Genomic DNA, 25687 nt, shown 5'->3' on the forward strand with positions numbered 1-25687 from the left:
AACTTGGAAGAAATTACCTGTTCGCATATTATTCCGACAACAATTTTTGTTCTTAGTCAGAGGGAACAGCACCTAAAGACAAACATGTAAATTAAGCATGCAATTTTTAAAACTGGTGTCTTTTCCCCTGAAGAAATAGCTATTGGAATGCAACTTTCAGTGTTTCTGCTAAGACATCTGTTGCATTCTGACAGTAATGTACTGTTATATATAAGTTCCATTAATTCACAGCTAATGGCAAACATTGAAGTCTGCTGTTCAGTGAATCCCTGAAGGCAGAGTAAAACTAAATTCAGACTAAAGCATGTTTAAACAATGAATACTTTTTAAAAACTGCCATGCTTATTCAGAATTGTAATATTTGATATATTTATGCAGTCTTATTGATCCTGGCTAGCTAATTAGATTGACACTTGCACCTTGAAAGACAGTGCACACAACTGAACCATTCCTCAGACTACTAATTAGTCAGGTAAGATCTTGGTGGTAGAAGTCTTCCATTCCACAAATGAGAACATTCCAATTTGTCATTTCTCAGAGTGAATATGTGTTTCACTTGAATGTTCCTCATGTCTGGATGTTAGGTGAAGTTAGTAATATAAGCTGTGAATTTATCAGAACTTATATAATGATTTTTAAAATCTACAATAGAAACCCTCTGGCTGGACAGAAACCAATGTTCACTTGACATTGCTAAAAGAAAGTTATTCTGTAGACATGCCAACTCTATAACCATCTATATTCTTGCTATATTCTGTTTTCTTGTTATGTATAGTCAAGGTTTATTGTACCAAATAGGTTACCGAACAAGTCTAACATAATAGAACATTTTCTTGTTTGCTCATTCTTTCTTCAGAGTGTATGTAAAGTAAATATTTAAGCAAACTGTCCTATATTGAAAGAAAGATTTTTTTTCCATTAAATGATCAAATAAAATAAATTACCAGCTTTATGAGAAATAGTTGAAATACTGCAGCTTTAACTAAGAAAAAGCTGACTTTCTGTAGAGGCCCATTTCAAAGGTGTAATGCATTTGTACTTACTTTATAAGTAGATGGTTCTGGATTTCATGGGACCTCAGGTGGCTTCTCTAGCTTTTGAAGTGTCCTGTCCATACAAGAAAATCTGAAATGGCACTTCCCTGTGATACTGGGCTGTAACAGCAAGGTCCCCACCCAAAGGCGTCCTCTTGAGTTGCCTCACAGCTATGCTTTGCTCTGTGTACAGAACCAAAAACAATTAACATAGCACGTAGCACAAATAAACAGGGGTCACCTCAGAACTAAAATCCTGTTTTTAAAATAAATAAGTCATCCTGGAGATTCATTTTTCTAGCAGTCAAGATCTGGATTCTGTATGTGCTGTTAAAAAGGTTTCAAATTTTCGTATAGTGCAGTGTGGGTGAGGTTACAACAAAGACTAACGTGTACAGGGGCCAAGAACAGAATAGGGTAATACCCCATCATGTTCACAGGATCACTTGCATATTTTTCTAGGGTTACCAGTTCTAGAGTTTACTGCTAAATTCAAAATACTCACATAATGTAGTACCTATAAATTGTATCATACATATATTTTACACTGGCATCAAAAATCGGATTTAAATTTGTGTTTTATTGGAGCAAATAGTCTTTGTTCATTTAGTTTCTCTTTTCACAGAAAGCTAAAAAAAACTGTATAATATCCAATAGCTCTCATAAAATGTAAGCAAGATACATAATCTAAATTTCAGACTAGCTCCTGTACTAGTTTTAATTAGGATACGAATCCTTGAATTGACAAAATCTTGACTTTTTCTACTGCAGACCTCACATCTCATTTCTTCGCCTTACTGCCAGTATGTACCTCGGTATCTCTGGTGCTGCTCCTGGTCTAACTTAAACTTTTTCAGAGGATGCTTAAATCAAATGATCTGGCATAAAATCCCTTAGGGGAAGCTGACAGTTTTCTACTGCATCAGTGTGTTAAACGGATGTCCTATGCAACTCATCAGCTCTTGGGACTAGGACTAATTCCATGTACGAAAATTTGTTTATAAAATGAGTGCAGAGAGCAAGACAGCTTGAGGAAGGCTGTGGGACTACTAATTATTTATTTTCTAACTTTGTTGCCTGTGTATTCAAGGAAATAAAGGGTGGCAAAGGGAGGGAATGAAAATAGTTCCTCACCAATGTGAAAACGTAACTTTATTTTTTAAGTTCTGATAATAAGTATCATAATATAGGTCTAAAGATGGTTTTTAAGAGGTGTTGCTGACAGCATTCACAGTTTTGACTTCTTTGTTTTTAAGACTGAAAAGTACATCATTAGGTAATCACTTATTTAGATGTTTTTCTCTGAGGTGTTGCACTCTGAACAGGAGTTCAAGTATGTATCAGTGTTCCAAAAAGAATGAACTGGATTCTCTATCTCATTAGAGAATAAGATGATATATTGAAAGAAAAGGAAGTACTACAGCAGAAATTGTTGCTAAACTTGATTCTAACTCACACCCGTGTGTGCACTCTATGTATTTTGAGAGTTTGTGAAAGGTTACTTTCCATATCCAGTTAAGAGTATTTTAATCTAAAATTTAAAATATAGCCTGTTTTGCTCTGTGCCAGCTTGTTGAAAAATCTTATCAGTTCTATCTTTTTTCCCTCATCTTTGTCATCTAAACTGATATTAATACTAGTAATGCACTGTTTGAAATGATTATACATTAAAGTTAGGTCTCCTGTGTATACTGAGATATACTGGAACAAGTCTTGAACTCATTAGATTTGTTTTTAAATGAACCTGTGTCCTTTACTCCCCATATATTTAAATCAGAATCTGTATTGCCTCTTGGTTTTGTGTACTTTCATTGGCTAGCTGGCCTAAGCATCCATGGTACCTGTAAGTCTTGATGAGCACAGGCAGATGAAAAGCAAGCACTGAATAATGATTCGGGTTTTGGTTTATGGATCTTTGCTATTCAAACATTCTTAAAATTAATCTCTATACAAACTCTCCCCCAAATTAAAGAAGATTGTTTCAGTCATGTGGCTATTTCAAATATATATTGTTTGTACATTTAGATTAAGTTGCACCTTATAACTCTCTTTGAAAATGTGATTTTACTGCGTTATGTATTCTTTCTAAAAATCAAAAAAGGTAAAATCTCATTCTGCCCCAATATTGAGCTCAAATATTTGTGTCATGAAAACAATGAAGGGAAAAAATTTTTAAAAATTGCTTGGTATGCTGATTAAATATAGATTTCCTTCTGAGATGTCCTTGATATCTGTCAAGCAGTCAGTAGTCTACACCTTGTACTTTCTCCAAGAACCAGGAACTGTCCTGAAGTCTTGTTAAAAGGAGTCTGTTTTTTCTCACCTAGGTGTAACTTCTCATACCTTCAGTGTCTGAAGTTCATAACAGACCTGAGCATAGAAAATCATCAAGCATCAGAAAAAAATCCATCAAACTGCCTGAAAAAAATGAGGACCTCTACGAGGTAGAATTCCAGGTGTGATCTTATAACAAATCTGTATAAGAACAATATTTTACTCAAATTTACACACTGGAAGTTTCTATTAGGATGGAATAACCACAATACCAGGAAATTCTGACAAAAGACAGGAAGCTAAGGCAGATGACAAATAGCTCACAAATCTCAATGTGCTTTGGTTGACAGGGTAATTTTTTTGAAAACAGTTCTTCAAAGTTCTTTCCCTTGCAGTTTTTGGAAATTACAACAAATGACTGAGTCCTCTTATCTTAGAAATCCTTTCAGTAAAAATTTAGGTTTACATTTTCATTTTTATCCACTAGAGTATGTCTAGGATTTATTATATACTAAAATGGGGTAAAATTCTTGTAATGGTGTTGAAATTGAAATTTGAGGCATTACAGTGAATTTCAGGGAAAACTTTCCATTGCCAAAACTTCCTAGGCAGTTTGCAACAAACTGCAAATTTCCATCTGAAACCCCATCTCTATTGTATGAGATATTCATACAGATGTTGGCAAAATTACAAAGTTGAGGCTTCTATCCAATGTAACTGCTGTAGTCATACTACAAATCTGTAATTTTGAGATAGAGATTCCAGTCTCAAGCTTGTGTGTGCTTATGTGAGGGGAATTATTAAATATTACAAGACTTTGCATTAAAAAATCACTATCAATCTTGGGAAACAAACCCCACCACTCTTCTATCATTCTGTGTGCTTACTGATTTCTCCTGGGGCACTTTTCCTTCCAGGTTTCATCCCTAACTCTTGTAAGAAATCAACTGAAATGAATGCAATTTTGATTTTGTCTCTGCATGGTTAATTTTTATTCATGCCTCAGTGGTAGATGGAGTGTCCCTCATAATGTTAGCTCTCAAATGTCAATAATCTGAGATCCAGTAACTGGAACTCTAAACATCCATAATACAGCCTAACATACAGGGGGACAGTTTAGCACACGGTGACATAATAAAATAGATCAGTGCCACTTAAATAATCTCGAGTTACTAAAAATGTGTGTCGTGAGAGTTTAGATATTTATTTCACGTGTCAGTCATCACGAATCGAGCGTAACTAGTCTTCCTATCAATGATTTTGATTTTTTAACATTCATCCAGCACGATTAGCTGGTCGCTGCTAACAGCAGCTGTTCCAAAGCATAGGGGAGATTATTTTGTTCACTTAAAGCACGTTCTTAACCTTGGGGCATTTTACTTCTTCTTTTTTCTTTTTTTTTTTCCTTTTTCTCATTTGTGCATTTAATTTTGTATTGAGTTAATTTGTTCCACTTAAACCACGGCTTACCACAGCAAACGGGTATTCTTAACTCTGCCGGTGTAATCTTTCTCAAACATGCACAGGACAATCTGCTGAATCAACGTAATCTCTAATCCGCTCGGTGTAATCCTGCAGCTGCTCGCTCCGGCGCCGTTATGTAATGCGGGCCTCTAGGGAAGGGAACGGAGCGGGGTGAGCGCAGCGCTCTGCGCCGCTCCGCCGCAGCGGGCGGGGGTCGCGGGCCCGGCGCGGGGGTCGCGGCAGTGGCGGCGCTGCCCGGCGGGGGCGGGGCCGGGGGCGCCGCTCGGCTCCCGGCCCGTAGTACTACAGCGCGCGCCGCCCGCCGCCGCGATTGGCCCGGCCGCGCCCGCGTGACGCGCGGCGGACGCACGCGCGCCCCCTCCGCTCCCGCGGACCGACCCGCGCGCCGGCCTCGCGTTTCCACGGCGACCCGGCAGTAACGGCGGGAGGCGCGCGCGGGATCGCGCGCGGGCGGTTCCCGGCTCCCTCCCCGCGCGGCCGCCGGTCCCGCGCGGGGCGCGCGCCGGGCGCTGGCGGAGCGGGTACCGCGGGCGGCAGGTACGTGAGGGGAGCCCCGGTCTGTGCCGTGCCCCGGCGCGGGCAGCGCGGGTCTGTCGCGCCCCGGCGCGGGCAGCGGGTCTCTGCCGTGCCCGAGCTGCGGGACCGTACCGCGTTCCGGCGCGGGCAGTAGGTCTGCGCCGTGCCCCATCGTGGCCGTGCGCGGCTCGGAGACACCGGTCCCTCCGCCTCCCGGGGCAGCCGCATGCCCTGTCGCCCCCGGGGTCGGACAGAGCGGCTCGGCGGGCTCCCCGCGCTGCGGTGGTGGGGGCCGCGCTGGTGGGGGATCCCCTCCGCGGCGGACAAAGTTTGGCGGCGGGCACCGCCTCCCGCCAACTTGCTGCCGGTGGGGCCGGGGGCCTGAGGGCGCTCTGCCGCGGGCCGGCCTGCGGCGGAGCCTGAGCCCCCTCACGCGGGATCAGCCGAACCGCGGCCCGGCCGGGGGCGGTGTGAGGGTCGCGTCAGCCTGTACTGCGGGGCCGCGGTGTCGCAGCCGGAGCGGCGTTACTCCTGCAGTGAAGGGGGCTGAGGGGGGCTCTCGGAGCTGAGGGGCGCCTCAAGCATCGCAGTCCCCCGGCACCGCTCGTCGGCGCGGCCCGCGCACCTCCGGACGGGCAGGGCTGGACAACTTCTGATGTACACATCCCGAATACGAGCAGCCCCGGTAATGCTTGAGCGTGAAAGTTGATTTTATTGTCTGTGTGTGCAAACCCACCCAACGGCGTGGTGCCTCAGCAGTGTCTTCACGCAAGAGTACTTTGTATCTGTAAGGTGCTGCATAGCTTCTTGAAAAACCCCTGTCTTGGAGCAGCATCATTGCTTGCCCCAGTGAGAAAAGGAATAGTAGTTTCTTTTCTGGAATCAAAATCCTTTTAGAGTGCTCTTTACTAGGGAATTTTCGGTTTGCCTTCCATAAAATGTAATAAACCTAATAGGCCTTTTTTTGTTAGATTTGTAGTGGTGAAATCTAAATTGTGGGAATTGATGAGCTGTAACGGGACAGTATGTCGTAATAACTTTTCTTAAAAGTAGCAGTACATGAACATGCATGGTTTCTAAGCTTGTTAGTAAACTGAAGTTAGGGAAAGATTCTGCTAAGTGTGTCTCCAGAATTTCTTATGTGCAGGTATAAGAGCAAACCGATCTACAAGCTCTGTATTAGAGCATGCACCTGACGCCAATTGTAACAGCTGCAGAAGATTGTATGTGTGGAAGTCAAATGAGTAATTGTGTAGGGGTATTTACAGCTGTGAATGCAATCAGCAGAGAAGGCTCATTTGTCTGAATGCAGGGCACCTGTTATAGGCACATGGTCAGAAACCACTGCCTTGCTATGTGACTCTTAGGAATCCTGCTATTTTTGCAGCACTTCTTACTGGAATTTGCACAAAGAAGGGTAAGCAACCTGTGTACTTTTAACGTACTGTAATAACATTACTAACAAAGTGTGGATTAGGTGAAACAGTATTGATAATCATTTTTTGAAAGCTTCTGTGGAGATGCTGCAAGTTCCTGCAGGACGCTTGTTAAAGGGTTATTGCTAGCATAGTCATGTTAGGTGGGGGTTATAAATTAGACTGCACAATAGTAGCACATAGGTGCTTTGTAATGAGATACTGCAATTAGCTTTGTGCACCCAGTGTCTTGTACGGGAAAAACGTGTGTCTTGCTATTGTGATCAATGTCTGTCTTGTGAGGCAGAATACTCTGTGCAGAGAAGGGGAGGAACGCTCCTCATTTACAGAGGATGCAGAATAAGAAGCAAGGGTGTGCTGCTTCAAATGTGTTACAGTTCCTAAATGCTGGGAAGAGTGTTCCTCCAGTCAGTGAGGGGACTGTGTGAGTGAGGAGCCCGTTTCTGAAGCAATGCATGCACATACTCATCTTACTCGTTCCTTTATATTTCTGAACAAAGTGGAATTTTTGCAGCTCTGTCCTGATGCTAGGTGTTGCGAAATTGTTTAGGGCAAGATGCTGTTTTTGCCTCAAGGGTGAAAAGAGGTGGGAATTGCACAAAGTTTGATGTGATTAGCAGGTAGTAATTATGCTAAAGACAGCAGTGGACAGCAAGGACATGAGGCAAGAGTACACATCAGCTATTTCAGCCACAGAACTGTACTAGGTGAGATAAATACCTGAACTCAACCTGGTTTACGCAGAGGCCAGTAAGAAAATTAAGGTGTGAACTACATATGCTTGCAGTGTAAGTACCAGTGCAAGCCTGCTACTCAACTGAAGTGTTTTCAGATTGTGACTGACAGCATAAATGCAGAACATTACACACAGTGTAGCTGTCTCCCCTCTCTCTGTGCCTGTTCCCAAAGGTTAGTTGGATGTAAGCCTGATTACAGATCTGAAGGTGCCCTGCACAAGACGCTTGCAGCTCATTACACTTTGCCTCTCCTGGCCCCCAGTACTGTTGTGCTGTTACACCAGCTTGGGTTCAGTGGTGACTCTGCCAAACCTGGCTACCTGGCAGCTTGCTGTTTGTCTCTGATGGTCTCTACACTGTGGAGTCTGACACTGCAGTAATAGTGCATCACAGGTTACTTTTAGCAAGGAGGGACAAAACTAGCAACATCTCCAGAACGATGAAGCGCATGGTTTCATTGTTACTACCTGTGATTAGTTAGAGTTAGGAGGAGAAACAGCATTGCCCTACGAGATCCCGACACGACTAAAATTTACGTTCTTAAAATTTTGTGTCATCAATATGTGTTTAAATTAGTTGCATCACCTGGAAATAGCTCAAGAATTAATTGAATTGTGTTATGTAAGACAAAACTGCATATTTTATGAAAGCAACAAATGGGGTTACTTCAGTTATGGTGGCGCTCAGCTAAACTGCTTCCTGGACAATGGGAATAACTAACAGAAAAAGTACTTATCCCTATGAGCACTGCAAAATCAAAATTGACATAGGAGACTGAGCTGGATTCCTTTCTGCCACATTTGTTAACATCAAAAGTGTCATTAATGAAGTGCCATTTGAAGAGTCTGTGTTGCTAGTTGGTGTATGAGAGGACTGAGGTTTGATTCCTCCTTTTCCTCTCCTTGCTGGTTCTAGAGTGATAATATGTGCTGCCGAAGAATACTTGCCACTTAACAAGATGTTAAACTCTTGTTAGGTTCAGTAATATGAGGGGCTAGTCTGGAATCAGCAGTATTGGAAAATGGGGAGTTTTCAATTTTTTGACTTGGAAAATATTTCTGAACTTTTGGGAGTATTTTTGTAGTGTAGGTGGATATGAGCATACTTGGTGAAATGCCATTTTCAAGAGAAATAGAGTAAAAGAATAGTAAAACTTGGTTTCTTATTGCTCTGGGGCAGAACTTTACTGTTGTTCATTCTTTGGCTCTAGAAGTTTCTGTCCAAGGTGAATTTAAACCTTTTTTCCTCCAAACTCTTAGCTGGTGTGTTGTTGGCAGCAGCAGGGTTATGTCAGTCTCTGTCATATTTCAGCCCACCCGTTTGCCAGGCTTAGCGTTTGGTGTGATAAGTTGATGTATTGGGGTTCAATTCTTAATTTAGTTACAAGGTCCCAGTGAAGCCTGTTACTTTCATGTAATCCCATGGATATCACTGGGTTTGCATGGATGGAGTGAAGTCAGCCCCTCTTGTAAATTCGGGTAGCAGTGGAGATTTTCTAATGATTCTTGTTAATAATGCTCATCAACTGAGCATTATAAAATGCAACATCAGCTTATTTATTGCTTTATTCCTCTGTCTCACTTGCATTTTATCATGTTTCGAGTTCAGTGTTGCTTTGATATATTTCAACTAAAATTTCTTTGGCGCAATTTTTGTATCTTTACTTGCACCTGTAAAACACTGTGTGAGCCTAAAGCATTACACACAAATGAAACTATCTTTGAAAATGTATGTTCAAATCCATTTGTTGCAGAGTTAGACCTGTAAGTCAGCAAATACCTGATTTAGGGTTGTGCAGATACAGTTCTGTGTTATGAGCCATCGTGCTCACTGAATGAGGCAATGATTTGCAGGAAGGAGATGTGATCTTAATAGTTGAGAGGAGGATTAATGCAAATGGAGCTAAAGGCTGTTTTAAACGTGATGCTTCTGAATTTTCAAGAGCTTTACTTTGAGCCCAAATAACCTTCTTGCAAATTAGTTTCTAAAAGGAACCCCACTGATATTGGGAGGCTTAGCCCCTTTTGTGTTTGTCTGGTTTGGGTATTTTTTTTTGTAAAATTACACTACCTGGAGGTATAAACTTCCCTTGTTGACTTTAAAAAATCCCTAAATGGGATTTGAGCCTTTAGAGGTGATTTCTAATTCAGGTAATGGCCTTACTTGGTAAGGTTGTTACCGGATGAGCAAGGGGAAGGACCTTTGGGTTCTGTGCTTTGTGCAGGGGAACAACAGATGAAGTCTGACCCTCCTTTCACCCTCCTTTCTGCTCTGTGTTCTGCCTCTGCTTTTTAGCCTCAGCAGCCTCCAGTGCTCACAGCACACTTGCCTCTGTTCTGTCAGAGGTAGCAGGTGCCCAGCCCTTGTGTACAGGGAGATTGTGTCCCTTTGGATTGGCTTTTGAGAGGCCACCAAATACTTGATTAAAAAAAGCAAGCAGCATAGGAAAACAGTTCAGTTTAACTTGAATGGATTGCCATGAGACAAAGAGCATCTCTGCTGTTCCAGGGAACTTCAAAGGCTGCCTGCAGACGAGGCAAGTGTCAGAGCTTCTCAAAAAAGTTGTGAAAGTCTTTGTAGTGGAAAGTGTTATGTGTCTGATATTTAAGTGTGCCTACCAGGTTTTTCCACTAATAGAAAATGAAAATTCATGTATAAAAATAGCAAAATACAAGTTTTATTGAAGTTAGTGAGACTTTCACTGTTGAATTATTTTAAATTTTTTCCTTCAATGCTTTTGGTCAAGTTTATCAAATAATTTCTTACAGAAAAGCAACCATTTGGATTAGCTGATGATACAAATGTAAAGAAAGCTCTTCTTTAAGTCAACTAAACAGCTCCTGTCTGTAATAATTAAAGTTAGCAAACATACAGGATGTAAACATGGGGCATGTGGTGTGTCTCAGCAAGCAGTGCATAATTTTTCTCTGTATATAATAGCTGCCTGCATTTTACAACCCACATATAGTAGATAATTGCATTTTTATCTGTGATGGTAAAAGTAGACAGCTTTGAAAGCAACTTTTTAACAGGAAAGTGAGATATGGATAAAAGTTCACATTAATTGGACAAGTATATTTAAAAAAGCCAATCTGAAAGATTTTTCTTGCACATATTTGGTGTTTTTCTTCTGTTACTAGCTGCCACCTCCAGAAATCTGAATGCTTTCTTTTTTTTTTTTTCTGTTCAGACTTAAGAAGAAGGACTTTCAGAGCAGGGGTAGTAGTATAATTAAACAGATATGTTTAACTTGGAAAGGTGTTATTTTTAGGACTAGCTCAAAAGGGCAGGTACTCCTTGGAGACATAATATGGCCAAATTGTCGTCTCCAACTAAAGAGCAGTACAAGACATAGGCAGCATCAAGGTTTACTTAAAAGTTTTTGACAATGTGTTATCTCTGGGCAAAAAAAAAAAATTGAGAGAAGGCTGCAGAGTGGGCACAACTTCTGAGCCTCTGGGCTCTTGATACTTCATTAAAAAGAGTGCAGCTTCCAGAGGGGCTGCCCCATGGAGGGGAAATGCTTGTTCCCATTCAGGGCTATGCTGGTGCTGGTTCCCTTGCCCATGCTTGTGCACTGGCTCCTCTCAGGAATGCACCACTGCTGGCTGAAGCAGCCTCCCAGCAAAGCTTGTGCTGCACACAGCCGCTGTTCTGAGCTGCCCTAATCATTGCTCCCCTGAATTCAGATCCTGAGCTATAAGGAGCAGGTAAGTTGGTGCGTGCTCTTGGTAAGAAAGGGTGTGTACATTAACTAATGGGTACACTGCAGAGATATTTTTCTCCCTACTCTCTGTTCTTTTTTTGTGGTTCACATTTGCTCACTTTTCCACCTCTGAGCAAAGGGGAGCATATGGCAGTGTGCTGTCCATCTGGTTGCCACTTACTGTGAAATCATTACACAGGCAAATTTGGCCCCATCTTGAATTTCTTAGGTAGGTAAAACTGTTACTAGAATGACAATTGAAGTGTTTATACTGAGCTGTAAATGTGAATTTAGTGCAGAATGAACACAAAGGGCTCTTTCTGAATATTTTCAATCTTCTACGTTAAAAAAAACCAACTTGTGCTATGCTAGTATTTAGAGCGAATAAGGCTGGGATCCTCATTGTGAGCAGTAGACTCTTCAAGTATGGATAAAAGACAAGTCCTGTCCCAGAGGATTTGCAGTCTAAATACATTTTAATGAGAATAAAGTGAATGGTGATAGGTGCTTAGGAATCCCTTAGTTATAGAGATAATACTGTATGTATGTCGTGAAAAATTGCATTGAAATTTTTGCATCCTAGCACAAGCTTGTCACAGAGTCTCTTGAAATGCATAGCAGATGTTAATTCATGTCTTGTGCATTTTGGGTATACCTAGGTATTTATTGTTTACCAGCATATCAAGGATCAACACTGGCAAAAAGAATTCTTACTGCCCTTGGCACCATGAGGACATGTACAGTCTTGTTATCACATTTCACATTGCAAACATTGAAACAGTAATAACCTTTCTTTCCTCTATTTTTCTAAAGGAGTACCACTGTAAAAAACAATTATGTGATATTTATGCTATAATATTCTGATACCTTATCTGCAGACAAGAGTACCTTCTACAGCATTTTTAAAATTAGATTTGTTTTATACTTAAGAGGGTTAACTTCTGTACGTTTTCTGTTGTGTGAGTCAAGAGCTTGTTTTTCATGTAGCCACATGGAAAGGTCTATATTTTTTAAATTGGAACAAGTAGAAAATAAGTCAGAAAAAAGTAATTTATCTGAAACAATCTTCCTTGCTGTTTGGATCAGGGATCCTCACTTTTGATTGTTACATGCATATTTATTATATAGTACTGCTGCAGTGATTCCACTGTGATACGTGATGTGAAAGTGCTTGTGGGCTGGAAGGAAGAGTTTTGTCTTTGTGGAGGAGAGTTGCTAGAGTTTGTTCACTGCATTCTTTAAAGTTTTCATTTTGTTTTGAACAGAAGTGCAGTCAAATTTTTAAATATTATAAGTATTGAGATTTTTTTTTGCCTTTTTTCCTTCCTAAATAGGCAAGAGCCTATTTAATGGGCTATAGATAACTTGATGAAAAACTTTTGCTCTGTACTGCAACATGCAATGAGAAAAGTTCATTTTAAGTTTTAAAAAAAAAACTCCTGAGTTTGAGATTTTCTCCGAAGGATCTGTTTTTGAACAGATATTTTCTGCATGTCTTCCTAGTATTTTAAAATGGGAATTCAAACATCGGTACACAGCAGTGAAACTAGGCTGACAGTGGAAATTCTGAGTAGATTTGGGGAGAAAATATTTCATGGCTGCTATTAGAGTCTAGTGAGAGCTGTGGTCTATCTCCTGGTGATCTACAGCTGAGCACCTGTTGTAGCAACACTGAGGGCAGCCAGCTCTGCTGGCACTGAACACCATGGGCTGCTCAATCCCTGCACTGCTCTGTTGAGTGACTTATGCTCTGTGGATTTTGTTTTCAAGTTCGAAAGAAGAAGAAGAAAAAAAAGGAGGGGTGGAACAGAAAACTTTAAAAACTTTTCTTTTAGCCCCAGTTCTTTAGCTTAGAACATCGGCGGGTACTTCCTGAGTAGTAGTTGGGGTTTTTAAATGCATAGTGTCATATGACTTATATTGAAGTTTTCTGGAATATATTTTATTTTGGATTTTGTTGTAGGAAAAAAAATCTATGATGAATCTAAATGTGACATGCTGAGTGAGATCTGTGGACATCTTCACCAAACTTGTCTCCCTGCTATTGTTTTTTAATGTGGAAATGAGGAAGAATTCCTTTAGTAGTTTGCTTCTCATGAGATAGAAGTAACTGGTAAGGCAGTTTTTATCTGGTTTTAGAAGTCAGAATAGTCACCATAATGACTGACATTTGAAAAAGATGATATTTAGTTAAAGATTCTAAAGGTTTTTAGTTTAATGATACTGGCCATCTTCCTGCATCTATTATTCTGCTGTAGAAAAAGAAGTAACTGTTGTGCAGGTAAAAAACCATGATTCTAGACAAGCAAGAGACTGTAACAGTTGTCTTGAAGTGCTGCTTTTAGGCTGGTACCCAGGCTTCTTATCCTGCCAGAAGGCAGGAGTTTTGATGTGTAAATGAAAGTATTCTTTGAAATTCTGGGAAGGCCTGGAGTACCAGGCAAAGGATTCCCTCATGAGCCCATGGAATAGGAGCTCAGGGACTGTTAAAACCCTTTGAATCTCGAGCTACGGACTCTGTCCAGTTGTAAGGGTGATGTTTGGTTTATTAATTACATTCTCTTGATTAAAAATGCTTGTCAGCAGCTCCCTTGTGTTTTTCTGAAATTTGGGAGTGACAGAAAGAAACTTGGTGTTTTTTTCCATTAGCAGTTGGATATTTTACCTGACTGCACCACTTCATTGTGAAGTATATATAGGTTTGTTGCTTTTGAAGAACTACTTTCAGTATAAGATTTCCCTTTTTCTGGGGAAGAGACTGCAGTCCGAGTAGCTGGTAGCCTGCCAAAGCCCGAATCTGAAAGTACTGGGTACAGTGAACTAGCAAAAAAAGACTGATTGGTTATTTGTTTGAAGCATTTGGAAATGCAGCCAGGTCTCAGAGTGCCCAGGTGACTGGCAGCAGCTGGGATCTGATTGATGTTTGCTGGGTTAAATGAAGTAAGTGTATCTCTAGTAGGAAGGGTTCCACAGCCTCACCGAAGAGCACTGTTAACTGGTGCTTTTTCAGGCTGCCTTGATGGAGAGATCTCATGAACTGAGTGAAGATGTGAAGTCAGCGAGCTTTCTTCTGCTTCATGCCTCCAAATGAGGATTAAGGTATTGGGGACAAATTGACTGGGAAATGCAGGTTTGCACAGTTCATTTTGTCAAGAGAGAGATGACTTTATGCCCTAATGCCTCTGTATTTCACAAGCTTTAATAATCACTTTTAAACATATTCCCTTTTTGTCAGTGGCTGTGTGGGGCAGGAGCTTTCTCTCCTGGTAATGTCTAATGAAATTAAATACCAATCTTGGTTATAATATTATCATAAGACAATGCCAAGTGTTCTTTCCTAGAATGAAGGTAGAAAAAAGGGAAGGCCAGTGTTCAAAATATTAAGGTATAAAATGGAGGATTTGGTATTGGAAGAGAAACTGATAGCAGTGGTACTTTCTTTCCGATGTCCATCTGATCTCATAGCTTTTACTGGTTATGTTTAAATGGTTTAACAAAGCACTTCAGTCTGAAAAAGGCTGTTTTTCTCTTAGTTTCACTGAGTATATAAAGCATACTGCATGAACAACATTTGGCAGAAGAGGAGCAAAATGTATCTGAAACCTTTAATTATATGCTGTAGGCAGCACTGGCTAGGTCAGAAGACACCATATTATCAAATAACATATTACAGGCATTCAGAACTTGCACAGTAGCTTGATTATTCAGTGAATAATTGGTCTTTGTTAAGCAGATAATGGCACTGTTTGCATTCAGAGCCTAGGTTTGAAGTATATGACATAGAATATTTGTATTTTAAATCATCTGTTATCTAGCAGATGTAAGAACTAAATAGAACAGAGTTCAGTAAAAGCTTTTGGGATGGTAAAACTTCCTCTTATGCTGTGCATGCGTCACTGACTGTATCATACCTACAGTTCCGAGGGTGTTAGAGGAATTTTTTTTGTTAATTGAATTTAATTTTGTATGGGTGTTTGCAGCAATGCTTGGGACCATATAGACTGTTTAAACGTAGACTATATTAAAAACCAAACTGAAAATGCCCTGAAGAATAAAACAGTTTGGAAGCTTTCCAAAGTGCTGGTGTGCAGAAAGGGAAGAAAATAAATAGTGAAGGAGAACAAGAGTATGATTAAGACAGGCAAATAAGATTTATGAGAGAAATGCCATGTCTTTCTGTGTCGCACACCACGCCTTAAATTGCTTATCTAAAGGAGAGGAAGTATTTCTGCGTTACGAATATTTACTCAGGGCTTTTAATCCTTAAAGATTCCAAGGTGGAATATGAAATTATTTATTGAAGTGTCAATAGCTGATTTTTTTTACAAATGTGTCAGAATATGAGCTCAAGTAAGTTCGCAGGTTCCTTAGGCACTTGTCTATGTAAGCTTATGTTTGGAAGTGACTGTCAGCTGGGGAGCAGGTATGATGAACACACCTTTTTCATCTGGGTTTTATCTTACTCTCTTTCTCCCTAGATGGAGTTTAAAAAAAAAAACAGTAAGGTGATAAAATTATTGCCTTGAAGGGCAACAAAAGTGATCAAACCTACCCAAAGTAATAGTTTTTTGTATCAAGTGCAGCACAGTCAGCTGATCAAAACACATGTTCTCTATCTGTGACTGTTTAGCCTGCAGAAGATCAGCCTGCCTTGCAGTAGAGAAGTTGTATTTTCCGTATGAGCTGGATGCCCATTTGAGCTGTGATCAGCACTCTGCCTTCCCTAAGGAGATGGCAGTGATTGTAGCATTTATCATACATAAAGAATCCGTCTTGCTCTATATAACTGCCAAAAGACATGTGAAAAATAAAGAACAAGGCAGCAGCATCCATGATCTCAGTAACCTCTCAGACAACAAGACTGATGGTGAACTAAGGAAATCACTTCTCCGCTTTGCACCCGAGCCCCATATTTAGCCACAGCAATAGTTTTGGGTTGGGCTGATTTAGAAGGCTGGCTGTAAAGGAATCTGCTGGCAGAATATTGGCTGAAAGGTTTATGTAGTGCATGAAGCTGTTGACCTGTGCTGCAGGGACATGAACCTCCAGGTGAAAATGAATTCTTGTTCATAACAGAAATTGACTACCTGGATAGAGTACTGAAAAGTTACTTGAAAATTAAATGACATAGTGGGCAAGAGTTGGAATTTTTGGTGTTTAGGGAAAAATTGTAGTGCATACAATTGTTTTAAGAAAAGCAGGGAGTTCATCTGTGTTATTTAGGATTGAAAAAAGCACAGAATGTAATGCATGTTCTGCTATCATCAAGCAGCCCTGTGACTGAAGCAGAGACATAAAACCAAGGGCAAAAGTTCTATTTAGGGAAGGAAAGATGGAGCAGATTCAGTTGCAGAGCACCTTTTTCTTGGAAAAGCACTGAATATTAGAATTGTGCTTTAGTCCTCTGCTCTATAACATGTAGCAAAAATGATGGATGGGTGATTCTTCTGACTTGGCAAAATTAGGGCTGCTCTGTGGAAAATGCAGCAAAAGAGCCTCAGAGGCTGCTCTGGGTATGCTCACAGATTTGTGCTCCAAAGAGAAGTGCGTGCCTTTGCAAAGAAAGGAGAAACAAAGGACTTGCAAGCCAAGATCAAAATAAAAAATGATGTATAAAAGATGCCATACATGACCTGTTTTCAGTTCTCTGCTAAGGGCAATGAAGCTGCATGGTATGTAATTTCTAATGATATTCCTTGTATCAAGCAAAACGTTCCCTTCATTTTTCCCCTCTAAGGACTGAAGTGTAAGCATTCTTGTGATTTGAGCAAGGACAGATCTATATGGAGCAGCAGCAGCTACTGGACCTACATGCTGGACTGTGCTGCTTCCCTTGTTGCCTGTCATCATGTGTGGTGTCAAGGTTTTTAATTGATGCTAATTGCTAATTTAACATCCAAATGAAAGGATGGATGAGAACATTTGTGTGTGCATAGCTAGAGTTTGTGTACCCCCCGTGCAAGCAGTGTTGCAGTGTTTTCAAGCTTAGATTTTTGCTAGTTTTGTGTTTGTTTTGGTAGGTGGATAAGTGCATGTTTAAATTAGTTGTCATCTTTTCTCCGAGATACAGTTTTGCATTTTTGTAATAATTTGTAATTGATTGTTAAGTTATATACTTTACAACTGAAGTGTTGGAGGAAATCATTCAGGCATGGGTTTTTAATGAAACAATATCTAGTAACACTGTTCACTATTACAATTTATTTGCCTAGAAAATGCTACTAAGTTTTTCCCTTAAATAAGCAGGTAAGGTCTCTTTCCCTTCCCCAGTTTTCACAAATTTCAACACTGTATCTGCTGACAAAGTGAGTAGGTGGGGTTAGGAAAAGCATTTCAGCCAGGTGGACTTTTTGTTATTATCTATAATGTGTTTATGTACATGTGGATCCTGTGATTTTTCTGCCTTCTGGGCTCTCATGAAGTTCATACTGCTGTAGAGCTTCGAGTGATTTGTGCTTTCCACCAAGTTGTCTCTGGGATAGCCTCTCATTCCACTGATTTGCTGTGATATTTTTATGCTAACTGTAGCAAAAGGAGATGTTTAAGGTGAAATATTATAAGAATTTCAAATGTGCTTTTCATCTCCTGGACGCAAACTGATACAGCAAAGGGGAGAAAAGTCAGCATAATGTGACCAGCCATCTCTGTAAGTTGTTGATGGAGCAGAGTTTGAGAACATCTGGACTGTGAAACGCACCTCTTGAACTTTCATTGATTGGTTCCTTGGGCTGCCAGCCGAGAAGTGTATTTTTAGATACTTGCAGCAAATCTTATTGCATGTGAAAGAATGCCAGATCCATAGTTCATCAGCTGCTGTTTTTCAGTAAGTACAGAAAATGGATCTGGGTTTAAGTTAAATAGTTAATTTGGTGCTGAGTTGCAGAGTGCAGTTGGTACAGCTGTACCTGAGTTAGCTTTAAATTGGGCCACCTGGCAACTAGTCCCAAAGCCCAGCACAAGCTGTGCTAGTCCTGAGTGCTAATCCAGACAGGAAAACTACTGGCCTGGACACACTAAAGCAATTTTTTCTTTCACTTAGCCATGGCCTCTGAAGGCAGAGATGGGGAAAATGTGTGTGTGTGTTTAGTTTTTACGACTCACCATATATTTTTTACCAGAATAAAGGGAGGCATATTAATTTAATGGAAAATGAATGGATTGACTCCTTATATGAGTGAAATGTGATGCATGTTACAGTTACACAGCACACTAGAGTACAGCTATTCCTTGGGACTTTTGAAATGTGGCACATTCTTGTTAAAAGCAGGAGAAAACAGTTCTGCCCTCTAGCTGTGTGCTCCATCTGCAGCTGCAGCAGTGGGCAGGGCAGTGGTGAAATGTATGTAGAGTGTGGGGCTGCATGAAATGATCTAATCTCATTGGTTGCCCTGGTCCCATCACATTCCTGAAGGATTCTGCTCTTGATTGATGGTGAACTGTGGTTTGGCCTGCTTGGATTTTTGCTGCCTGAGGCTGCTTCTGAGTGGCATTATTCTCTGAAGTTCATGACACTTGCTTTGGACACCTCTCTGTTTTGTGCTCAGTAGAAGAGCCTTTCAAATATTACCGGCTCTGGAAATTATGTGTTAATGGAATATGTTGTCAAAACCTTGTTAATCTTTGAGTCAAGATAGAAATTTTCCTATCCTGAAGCATTCCCTGTCTCTCATGCTGTCTGTCATGCAATTTCACCTGACAGGTCCTCTGTTCAACATCAGGGTGGTAGGTCCATTAAACCAGCCTATGCTGATAAGGTATTTAATCTACACTTGTTCAAAACTGTGATCTTATTACTGCAAATGATGCTTCAAATTAGATTAAGTACTTTGGAGCAGGGGTTATATAATTTTGAAAACCACCTTCTAAATCACCTAATGTGTTTCTAAGTAGTATATGAATAACTAAAGTATGGGCCAACTTTCTTGTGTTCATTTCTGTTAATTTCTAGGACCTTAAAAATCATAGGATTCTGGTTGTCCTTTTGGTGTCTTTCCCATTGTGGCCCACAGTGGAGTTTGTAGTGGACTCCCTTGTCAGCTCTCACTGAGAGCAGATGCTTGGGACCATCTGAAAGCTTTCTATCCTCCACTTTTCAAGTGTTGTGAGCTCTACAGTTCATAATCTGTAAATTGTCAACATAGTTTTTTAAAAGAGTTATGTTGAGAGTGAGAAGAGTTAAAGAAGAAAATGTTTTACTAAGGACCAGTGTTTTGGAGTGATGAAGACGAAAAATGAAGGATCACAAGATACTCCCCCTTTAAATCCCATATTGGTCTTTGCAGCAGAATGTCTCATTTCTAGTGCTTGTTTTTACAGTGACAAGTGCAGTAAATCTCTCACTTGATGCCAGTATTATCTTAATTCCTTGCAGATATTCTTGGTTTATTGGAAAATTTGTATTGATTTTGATTTTTATATTTCTGATTCAAATAAGATTTCAATTAATTTTATTTTTTGAATATTTTCATATGTATCTAAAAAAACCTCAACAACCTACACTTGCAGTAGTGGAGGCTTTTCTTTCTATTGGAAAGGGCAGAATTTTTACCAACAGAAAGGCAGACCAAAAGTCGGAAACTTGAACAGTAATCCAGATTTAGCATCTGTTTCCTATGTGGTCTTGGACTTTGTGTTTAGTTAGGGAGTACATATTCAGTAGCTTATTTAAATTCTGTTGAAGGTGCTGGTGATTCTTTGACTGAGTTTGATGGATTGTTTAGCAGATGATGGTTGGGTTGAAGGGGTTAGTTAAATGGTGGTATACAAAATATTTCTGAAAATTTTCACAGCTGTTTTGCCAGCTCTTCTTGATTTAAATCTAGAAGCTAACACAGATGTAGCTTCTTTGCTTTCATCTGTCAGTTTTGAACGTATTTTTCCAAGTTCCCTATCTCCTAAAAATGTTTAAGACTAGGCTGATAAAGTAGCTAGTTTTGGAGGTTTTTTTATTTTTAATAAAGATGAATTGATAAATCTCAATGAAAGTCTGTGTTTGCAGCTGTAACAGACACGGTTCTGTTACAAGCAGGTGACTGGTACATGTTACAGGTTGAAGAGCAAAAGTGTGTTTTATTTTTATCTTGACATTTGTTTACTGTTCTGGGCTTGCATTGCAGTATGGATCCCTTGCATAACCTTTGCTTGAAAAGCATCCTTTTATCTGCTCATTGTATTAGACAGAACCTCCTTATTGGATATGGGTCACGGGACTTGTAGTAAAGAAGATACTGCTGAAATAGAGCTGAGGAGGGTGGCAGGATGGCTGCTGAGCTGGGTCACACAGTGACCAAAGATTTTCTGCCTGTGTGGTGCCACAGAATACTGAAGGATAGAGGACAAAGGTTTTTTTGTGGAGCAGTGTGGTTGGGGTTTCCTGTTTTCTTTATCATCTTCTGTTTTGAAGAAAATAGTTACTAATCAGAGCTTTTTAAAACATGTTTTATGTATTCCCAGTGCTGAGCTCTAGGGTAGAAAAGTTTGTTGCATAAGCTTCATTGTACATTTCTTTAGCAGACACTGTCATGTGTGATAGAAGTGTTCACAGAAAATTATTGTATCTCCTTTAATAGCTATTTGCTATAATTATTTAATACACTGGCAAAAGCCACTGAGGTCTGATTTTGAAGTTAGTGCCAGGCGTTTTAAATGAGAATAACTTCTCTCCATCATCTCCCTAACTGCAAAGGAACTACTATGGCTGTGTATTGAAAGAGCAGCCTAGGAATTGACATGCATGACTTTTAATTGAAAATACAAGAGAGGTTTGTATATGCTATTTATTTCTTCCCATTTTGTTGGGTAGATATATTGTGTTGAACAGTTCCTGCAAAGTTTACTTGTGGAATTGCTGGAGAAGCTGAGGGCAGGTCTCTTTCTGTGCCTGTCCCTGCCCTGTATTTTCTGGCAGTGGTGTCAGTGACAGCAGGATCGTGCTGGGGCAGAACCTCAGGGATTCTTGGGGCCTCTTCAAGAAGACCAGCTCCCAGGCAGGGATCCATTTGCTGCTAGATCAGTTTGCTTTCCCTTATCATTGTGTCTTATCACTACAAGAAACTTTTCTAAGGTAGGGAAAGTGTTTGTTTGTTTGTTTATTTTTTCACTCATTCTTTCCCTCCTCCATGAAGGAAAAACTGGTGTCCAGGAAGCCATGGTCTAGCCCTGTGAAGGCACCTGAAGTGGCATTCAGGCACTGAAGTCCAAACAGCTGAAACAGCGTCAGAGCATTAACATTTCTGTTTGAACCATGGTGCATATTTTATCTGCCTCCAAGATATTACTGTTCTTACAGTGCCTCTCACTTGCTCATGTTCTTCTGGGGCTGTAGTTTTACCACGTGTCTTTAGGTCTGTGGTTCAAAGTGCAGTGCAGAAACCTGAGGGAATGCTGAGGTAAATTTTATATCTGAATCCCAGAGTACCATCCTCATTGCTTCACAACATAGATTTCTTAGTATGTTAGCAGTAGCACCAAATTAGTGTGCCACAGGAAAAGCTGGTTCCAGGCTTACAGTTTTGAATCACAGTCAGATTGATTTCCTAGTGAAAAGTGAACTTTGTGAGCCTTTAGCAATTGAGAAGTTGATTTTAAGTTTATCTAGATGCTACAGTTGAAGAGCACAAGCTGGCAGTTCTCCCCTCTAAATCAAAGGGAGTTCATGGGTGGGTGTTTCTGCATCTTCTTTGAAATTTATTCAGTAGCTTGTGATGCTTTGCATTTCCTCATGTGACAAGAATATCAGTCCTCTCTGTTCTTGCAGAGTTTAAAAGAGATGAGGTCTGGGCAGGGATGGATGTTAGCTATTCTTGAGAGGAAAAGGATAAATGGGACATTTTTACTTCCCATGTATGTTTATTTTATTACAAGTAGCTGAAAGCATTTTAATATGTATTTATACGAATGAACAAATAGCTTCATTCTGAAGGAATTCTGCATGCCTGTGCAGATTAAATGCTTTTTAACATTTTCAGAAAGTATTTCTCTTGAATACTTCATTGATCCTTCTTGTATTCAATTACTTCTAGTAAAAAAGTGCCCTCACTTCCTATCCCTTTTCCAGGTCCAATGGGAAGAACTGTTTCCTTGTTTAATTTGTAGTGCACAGACCAGGCAGACTCTAAACATTCGCTGGCCATGTGTGTGTCCCCTGTGATGTGTTGAGGCTCAGTTAGAGGTGAAGGGGAAGGCACAGTGCTGCAGGTGGGAATCTGCTCCAGCTGACAGGGCTGCACTGGCTGCTTCACAGGACTGGCTGGGCTGGGCCTTCTTGCACACCAAGTCCCTCACCATCAGTACTTTGTGGCAGAAACCTGGCCTGTAATTTGCAGTAAGTGCATTCCATCACCTGCTGAGGGGACCAGGGTGACCTGGTTAAATGCACCAGACATTTATTAAATAATGGCTATCAGTACTCTGCATGCTGTAGTAAGGTAGTTAAATCTTGCCTTTTAGGCACTCAGTGATCAGGAAGGACTGTGCCAGCCAAAAGCAGTACAGCTGTTGTGTCCCCATCCCTCTGTGAGATAACTTGCCTTTGAAGTACAAGGCAGATGTGAATTCAAAAATTTTAATGTGTTTTTGCAGAGTGGAGTTTATCCTATGTGCATCACCAGGATTAAATGCTGCAATTATTCGTAAATTTGCATTCAAAAGAGCTGGGCTGTTTGTTTCCAAAAGCTGAATTACAAAGCATAACACTGTCCAAGAAAAGAGGGATAAATTTCACACCAATGGGCTAATTGTTATATGCTTGCTTTTAAGATACACAGTAAAACCGTAAATTCATACAAATTTATTGCATTTTGTCTGGAAGGTTGCCTATAATACTTACCAGGAATAACAAAACATAGATATTTCTCACAAATATATTTATGATTTGGTTGGTTCTTAGAATGAAATCTTTCGTTCCAGATGCTTGTTTTGATTTGTTTAATTATTGGATTTAGTACACATCTAGTTTAGTTTGTTTTGATTCTCTTCTGATTATGTGAGGGACAGAATTGGTCTAAAGAACTTCTCGCTCTCTTATTGTATTGTGAATCTTTTGTATTTTGCTTGACATTACGTTCTCTAGAAAACTAGAGGATATTTCCAAAACTTCTAAAGGCCTTTCATTCCAGAATCCATTAGGCCCAGGATCTGAAGAAAATTAAAATTGATAAATTGAGGAACTGAGTCTTAAGGTTGAAGGCTCATGGCTGAAAGACAATCTCAAAGTTGCATTAATCTAAGCGTATGATCAGAAACTCAAGCATGAGTTAAATTCCAAGTAAGATGGGCAGCACATGTGGTAGATGAAAATTAAAACATAGTGAGTTTTCCCTGTTTTTCTGACAGGTGGTGACAGACACCAGTACTTTCATATGACTAAGGCAGATTGCCAGTGTCACCCCACTGAACTGACACATACCTCATATTCAGGGTGTCTTAAGGATTTGTGATATTCTGCTGCTGTTGTTAAAAGCATGAGTGAAATTCCAGCTCTGTCCAAATGAAATTTCCTGTTGGATTCAAATGGATTTCTATTCTTACCTCAAAAGCCATTAATAGTCTGCAAAAATAAGGTTCATGTGTGATAAACTCAAACCTAATCAGAGTTGGCCTTGCCAGGTATCTAAATAGACCTAAAAACATTAATTCTAGTATGTTCTTCAAAAGGGTACGTATTTTTTTCTTCACTATTCTGAAGAGTGACTGGACTGATCTTGCTTGGCTTGAAAACAAAAAGATGTGGCTGCAGGTTTCTGTTTTGGCTTTTCATTGCACTTCCAGGGAGTAGGAAAAAGAGAGGAAAAAACAATATCAAGATGTGACTCTTGACAGATGAAAGCAGACCAAACTTCTTTGAAACTAAATTGGTACTTGATTTACTTCCGTTAATAATAATTTGGTTTAATACAACTTGACTATCTTAGTGTCCATCCCAAACATTTAAATTCAGAAATGCAGTTGTTTTTAGCCAAGGAAGTATAAGCCCAACTTTGGGTTTCAAATTTAATATTTTAATATATAATCCAAGGGAGATTTGGGGAGAGTGGGTGCATATGTTTCTTTGTTTTGGGGTGTGTGTTTGTTTCTTCTGAGAAACAGAATTTGTTTGAAATTGAAACAAAAAAATCATGGTTTGTGGGGGGAGTGTCTGTGTTATGAAATTTGTCCAAATGATCATCTGACTATATGCTGACTGAGCCCAGAGTCATTTAGTTTCCCAGACCAGAAAAAGTCAGATGTTTTCAGTCCAGTGGAGCTGTTGATGCCAGGCTCTTTCCTATCAGCATGTGCAGTGGCACATTTCAAAAGCAAACTAATCCAGAGCTTCCAACAGTGAGCTCAGGAGCATCATCCACACGGTGTTGTGCCGGAGCCCTGTGGTCCCTGTTGAGATCCCTGTGTCGTGCTGTACAGAGGGATCATCCCCCTGGGAGACCTGTCTGGCCCAGGTGCAGCTCTGTGTGTGCAGGTTTGACCTCATGTTCCAGCCAAGGTTCCCCAGCAGCAGCTGAGAGCAGAGCAGGAGATGCTCAGGTGTGCAGGGAAGTGCTGTGAACTTGAGCCCTGTGTGAAGAGCATGAACCCTGTGCCCAATCCTGTTCAAAACAAAAAAGCCTGCTTAGGGCTCTCTCCCTTACTGAGGAAGTCCCAACTGGGAAGACTGGACAAATCTGCAAAAGGACTTTTTAGCTATGTGATTGTTTTGTTTTGTTTGTTCTCTGGACTCGAGAAACCTGTAGTGTGGGGTTTTTTCTACCTCATGCAGGAACTATAGATAACTGTGGGGATCACCAATTTATTACAGCTAAATTAAAGTGGTTTGTAAAATGGAAGGGAAAATGGCATGTCTGGAATTACTCCAGAGAAAGAGATCAAATGAGTAATCTTCTGGCTTATTTATTTATTGAGGAGCTAAGAGCAGACTTGCTATTTGGATGCCTTTGTAAATGGACAGGTTTTGCACATCTTTGCCATCCATATTGTTCTCAGTATTTGTCACAGTATTAAACTTTCTCAAGCAGAAGGCCCCCAGTGCAGAGAATATCTTGTCTTTGCCCCATGGCATCTTCTGAATTAGCAACACTGTGGATTGCTGCAGTACCTGCCAGACCTGTGCCTTTCCTGGAAAATGTTGAGAGCCATCAATTCCAGCAATGCCAGTATGCACCATGTAGCATAAACTGAATGAGAGCCCAGAGGAGCTGTGGGCAGCTCTTGTGTTGAAAGCCTGTTGATGCTGGGCTATTTGCAGGTCACAGAACCTGTCTGGAGACCACCTCCCCAGCTTCCATGTGAAGAGAGAGCACAAGGAAGGGGCATGAGTGGAGTTGTTTCATAACTTTCCCAAACAGAGCAGCTCCTCCTGTTTCTTTTGGTTTGGAAGTGCCATGTGCTGCACACCTGCAGGCTCCTAGGAAGAGGGTGGGCTTGGCTGGGCTCGCCTCAGAGTCTGTTTTGGATTAGTCCTCCTCTAAAGGTTGATTCCAGCTACTGTTATTTGTTCTGTAGTCC

The 25687-nt window shown here is 40.5% G+C and overlaps 2 protein-coding genes across 11 annotated transcripts in view; one reads left to right on the forward strand and one right to left on the reverse strand.

The window, feature by feature from the left end:
- The window catches only part of NRG4 (neuregulin 4), a 45256-nt gene that overhangs the window by 15833 nt on the left and 3736 nt on the right, over window positions 1–25687 (reverse strand). Inside the window, exons 1-4 of one of the 2 annotated variants that reach the window (XM_086849418.1) lie at window positions 5172–5223; window positions 4779–4921; window positions 1044–1217; window positions 18–72 (exon numbers count right to left, since the gene is read on the reverse strand). In XM_086849418.1, the coding sequence (XP_086705544.1) occupies window positions 18–27 (10 nt within the window). In that variant the 5' untranslated portion in view covers window positions 28–72; window positions 1044–1217; window positions 4779–4921; window positions 5172–5223. Of the gene's footprint in view, window positions 1–17; window positions 73–1043; window positions 1218–4778; window positions 4922–5171; window positions 5224–25687 lie in introns of those variants that run through there. The other variant, XM_086849417.1, reaches the window with a different exon arrangement.
- Window positions 1–25687, forward strand: part of TMEM266 (transmembrane protein 266) — a 102545-nt gene that overhangs the window by 14915 nt on the left and 61943 nt on the right. Inside the window, exons 5-7 of one of the 9 annotated variants that reach the window (XM_086849346.1) lie at window positions 3362–3478; window positions 13152–13301; window positions 14199–14287. The gene's annotated coding sequence lies outside the window, so the exon portion shown is untranslated. Of the gene's footprint in view, window positions 1–3361; window positions 3479–5241; window positions 5995–6597; window positions 6727–13151; window positions 13302–14198; window positions 14288–25687 lie in introns of those variants that run through there. The other 8 variants (XM_086849347.1, XM_086849348.1, XM_086849352.1 and 5 more) reach the window with 8 other exon arrangements.

Source organism: Cyanistes caeruleus, chromosome 13 (genome assembly GCF_971803275.1).
Source record: "Cyanistes caeruleus chromosome 13, bCyaCae1.hap1.1, whole genome shotgun sequence".
NCBI classification, from domain to species: domain Eukaryota; kingdom Metazoa; phylum Chordata; class Aves; order Passeriformes; family Paridae; genus Cyanistes; species Cyanistes caeruleus.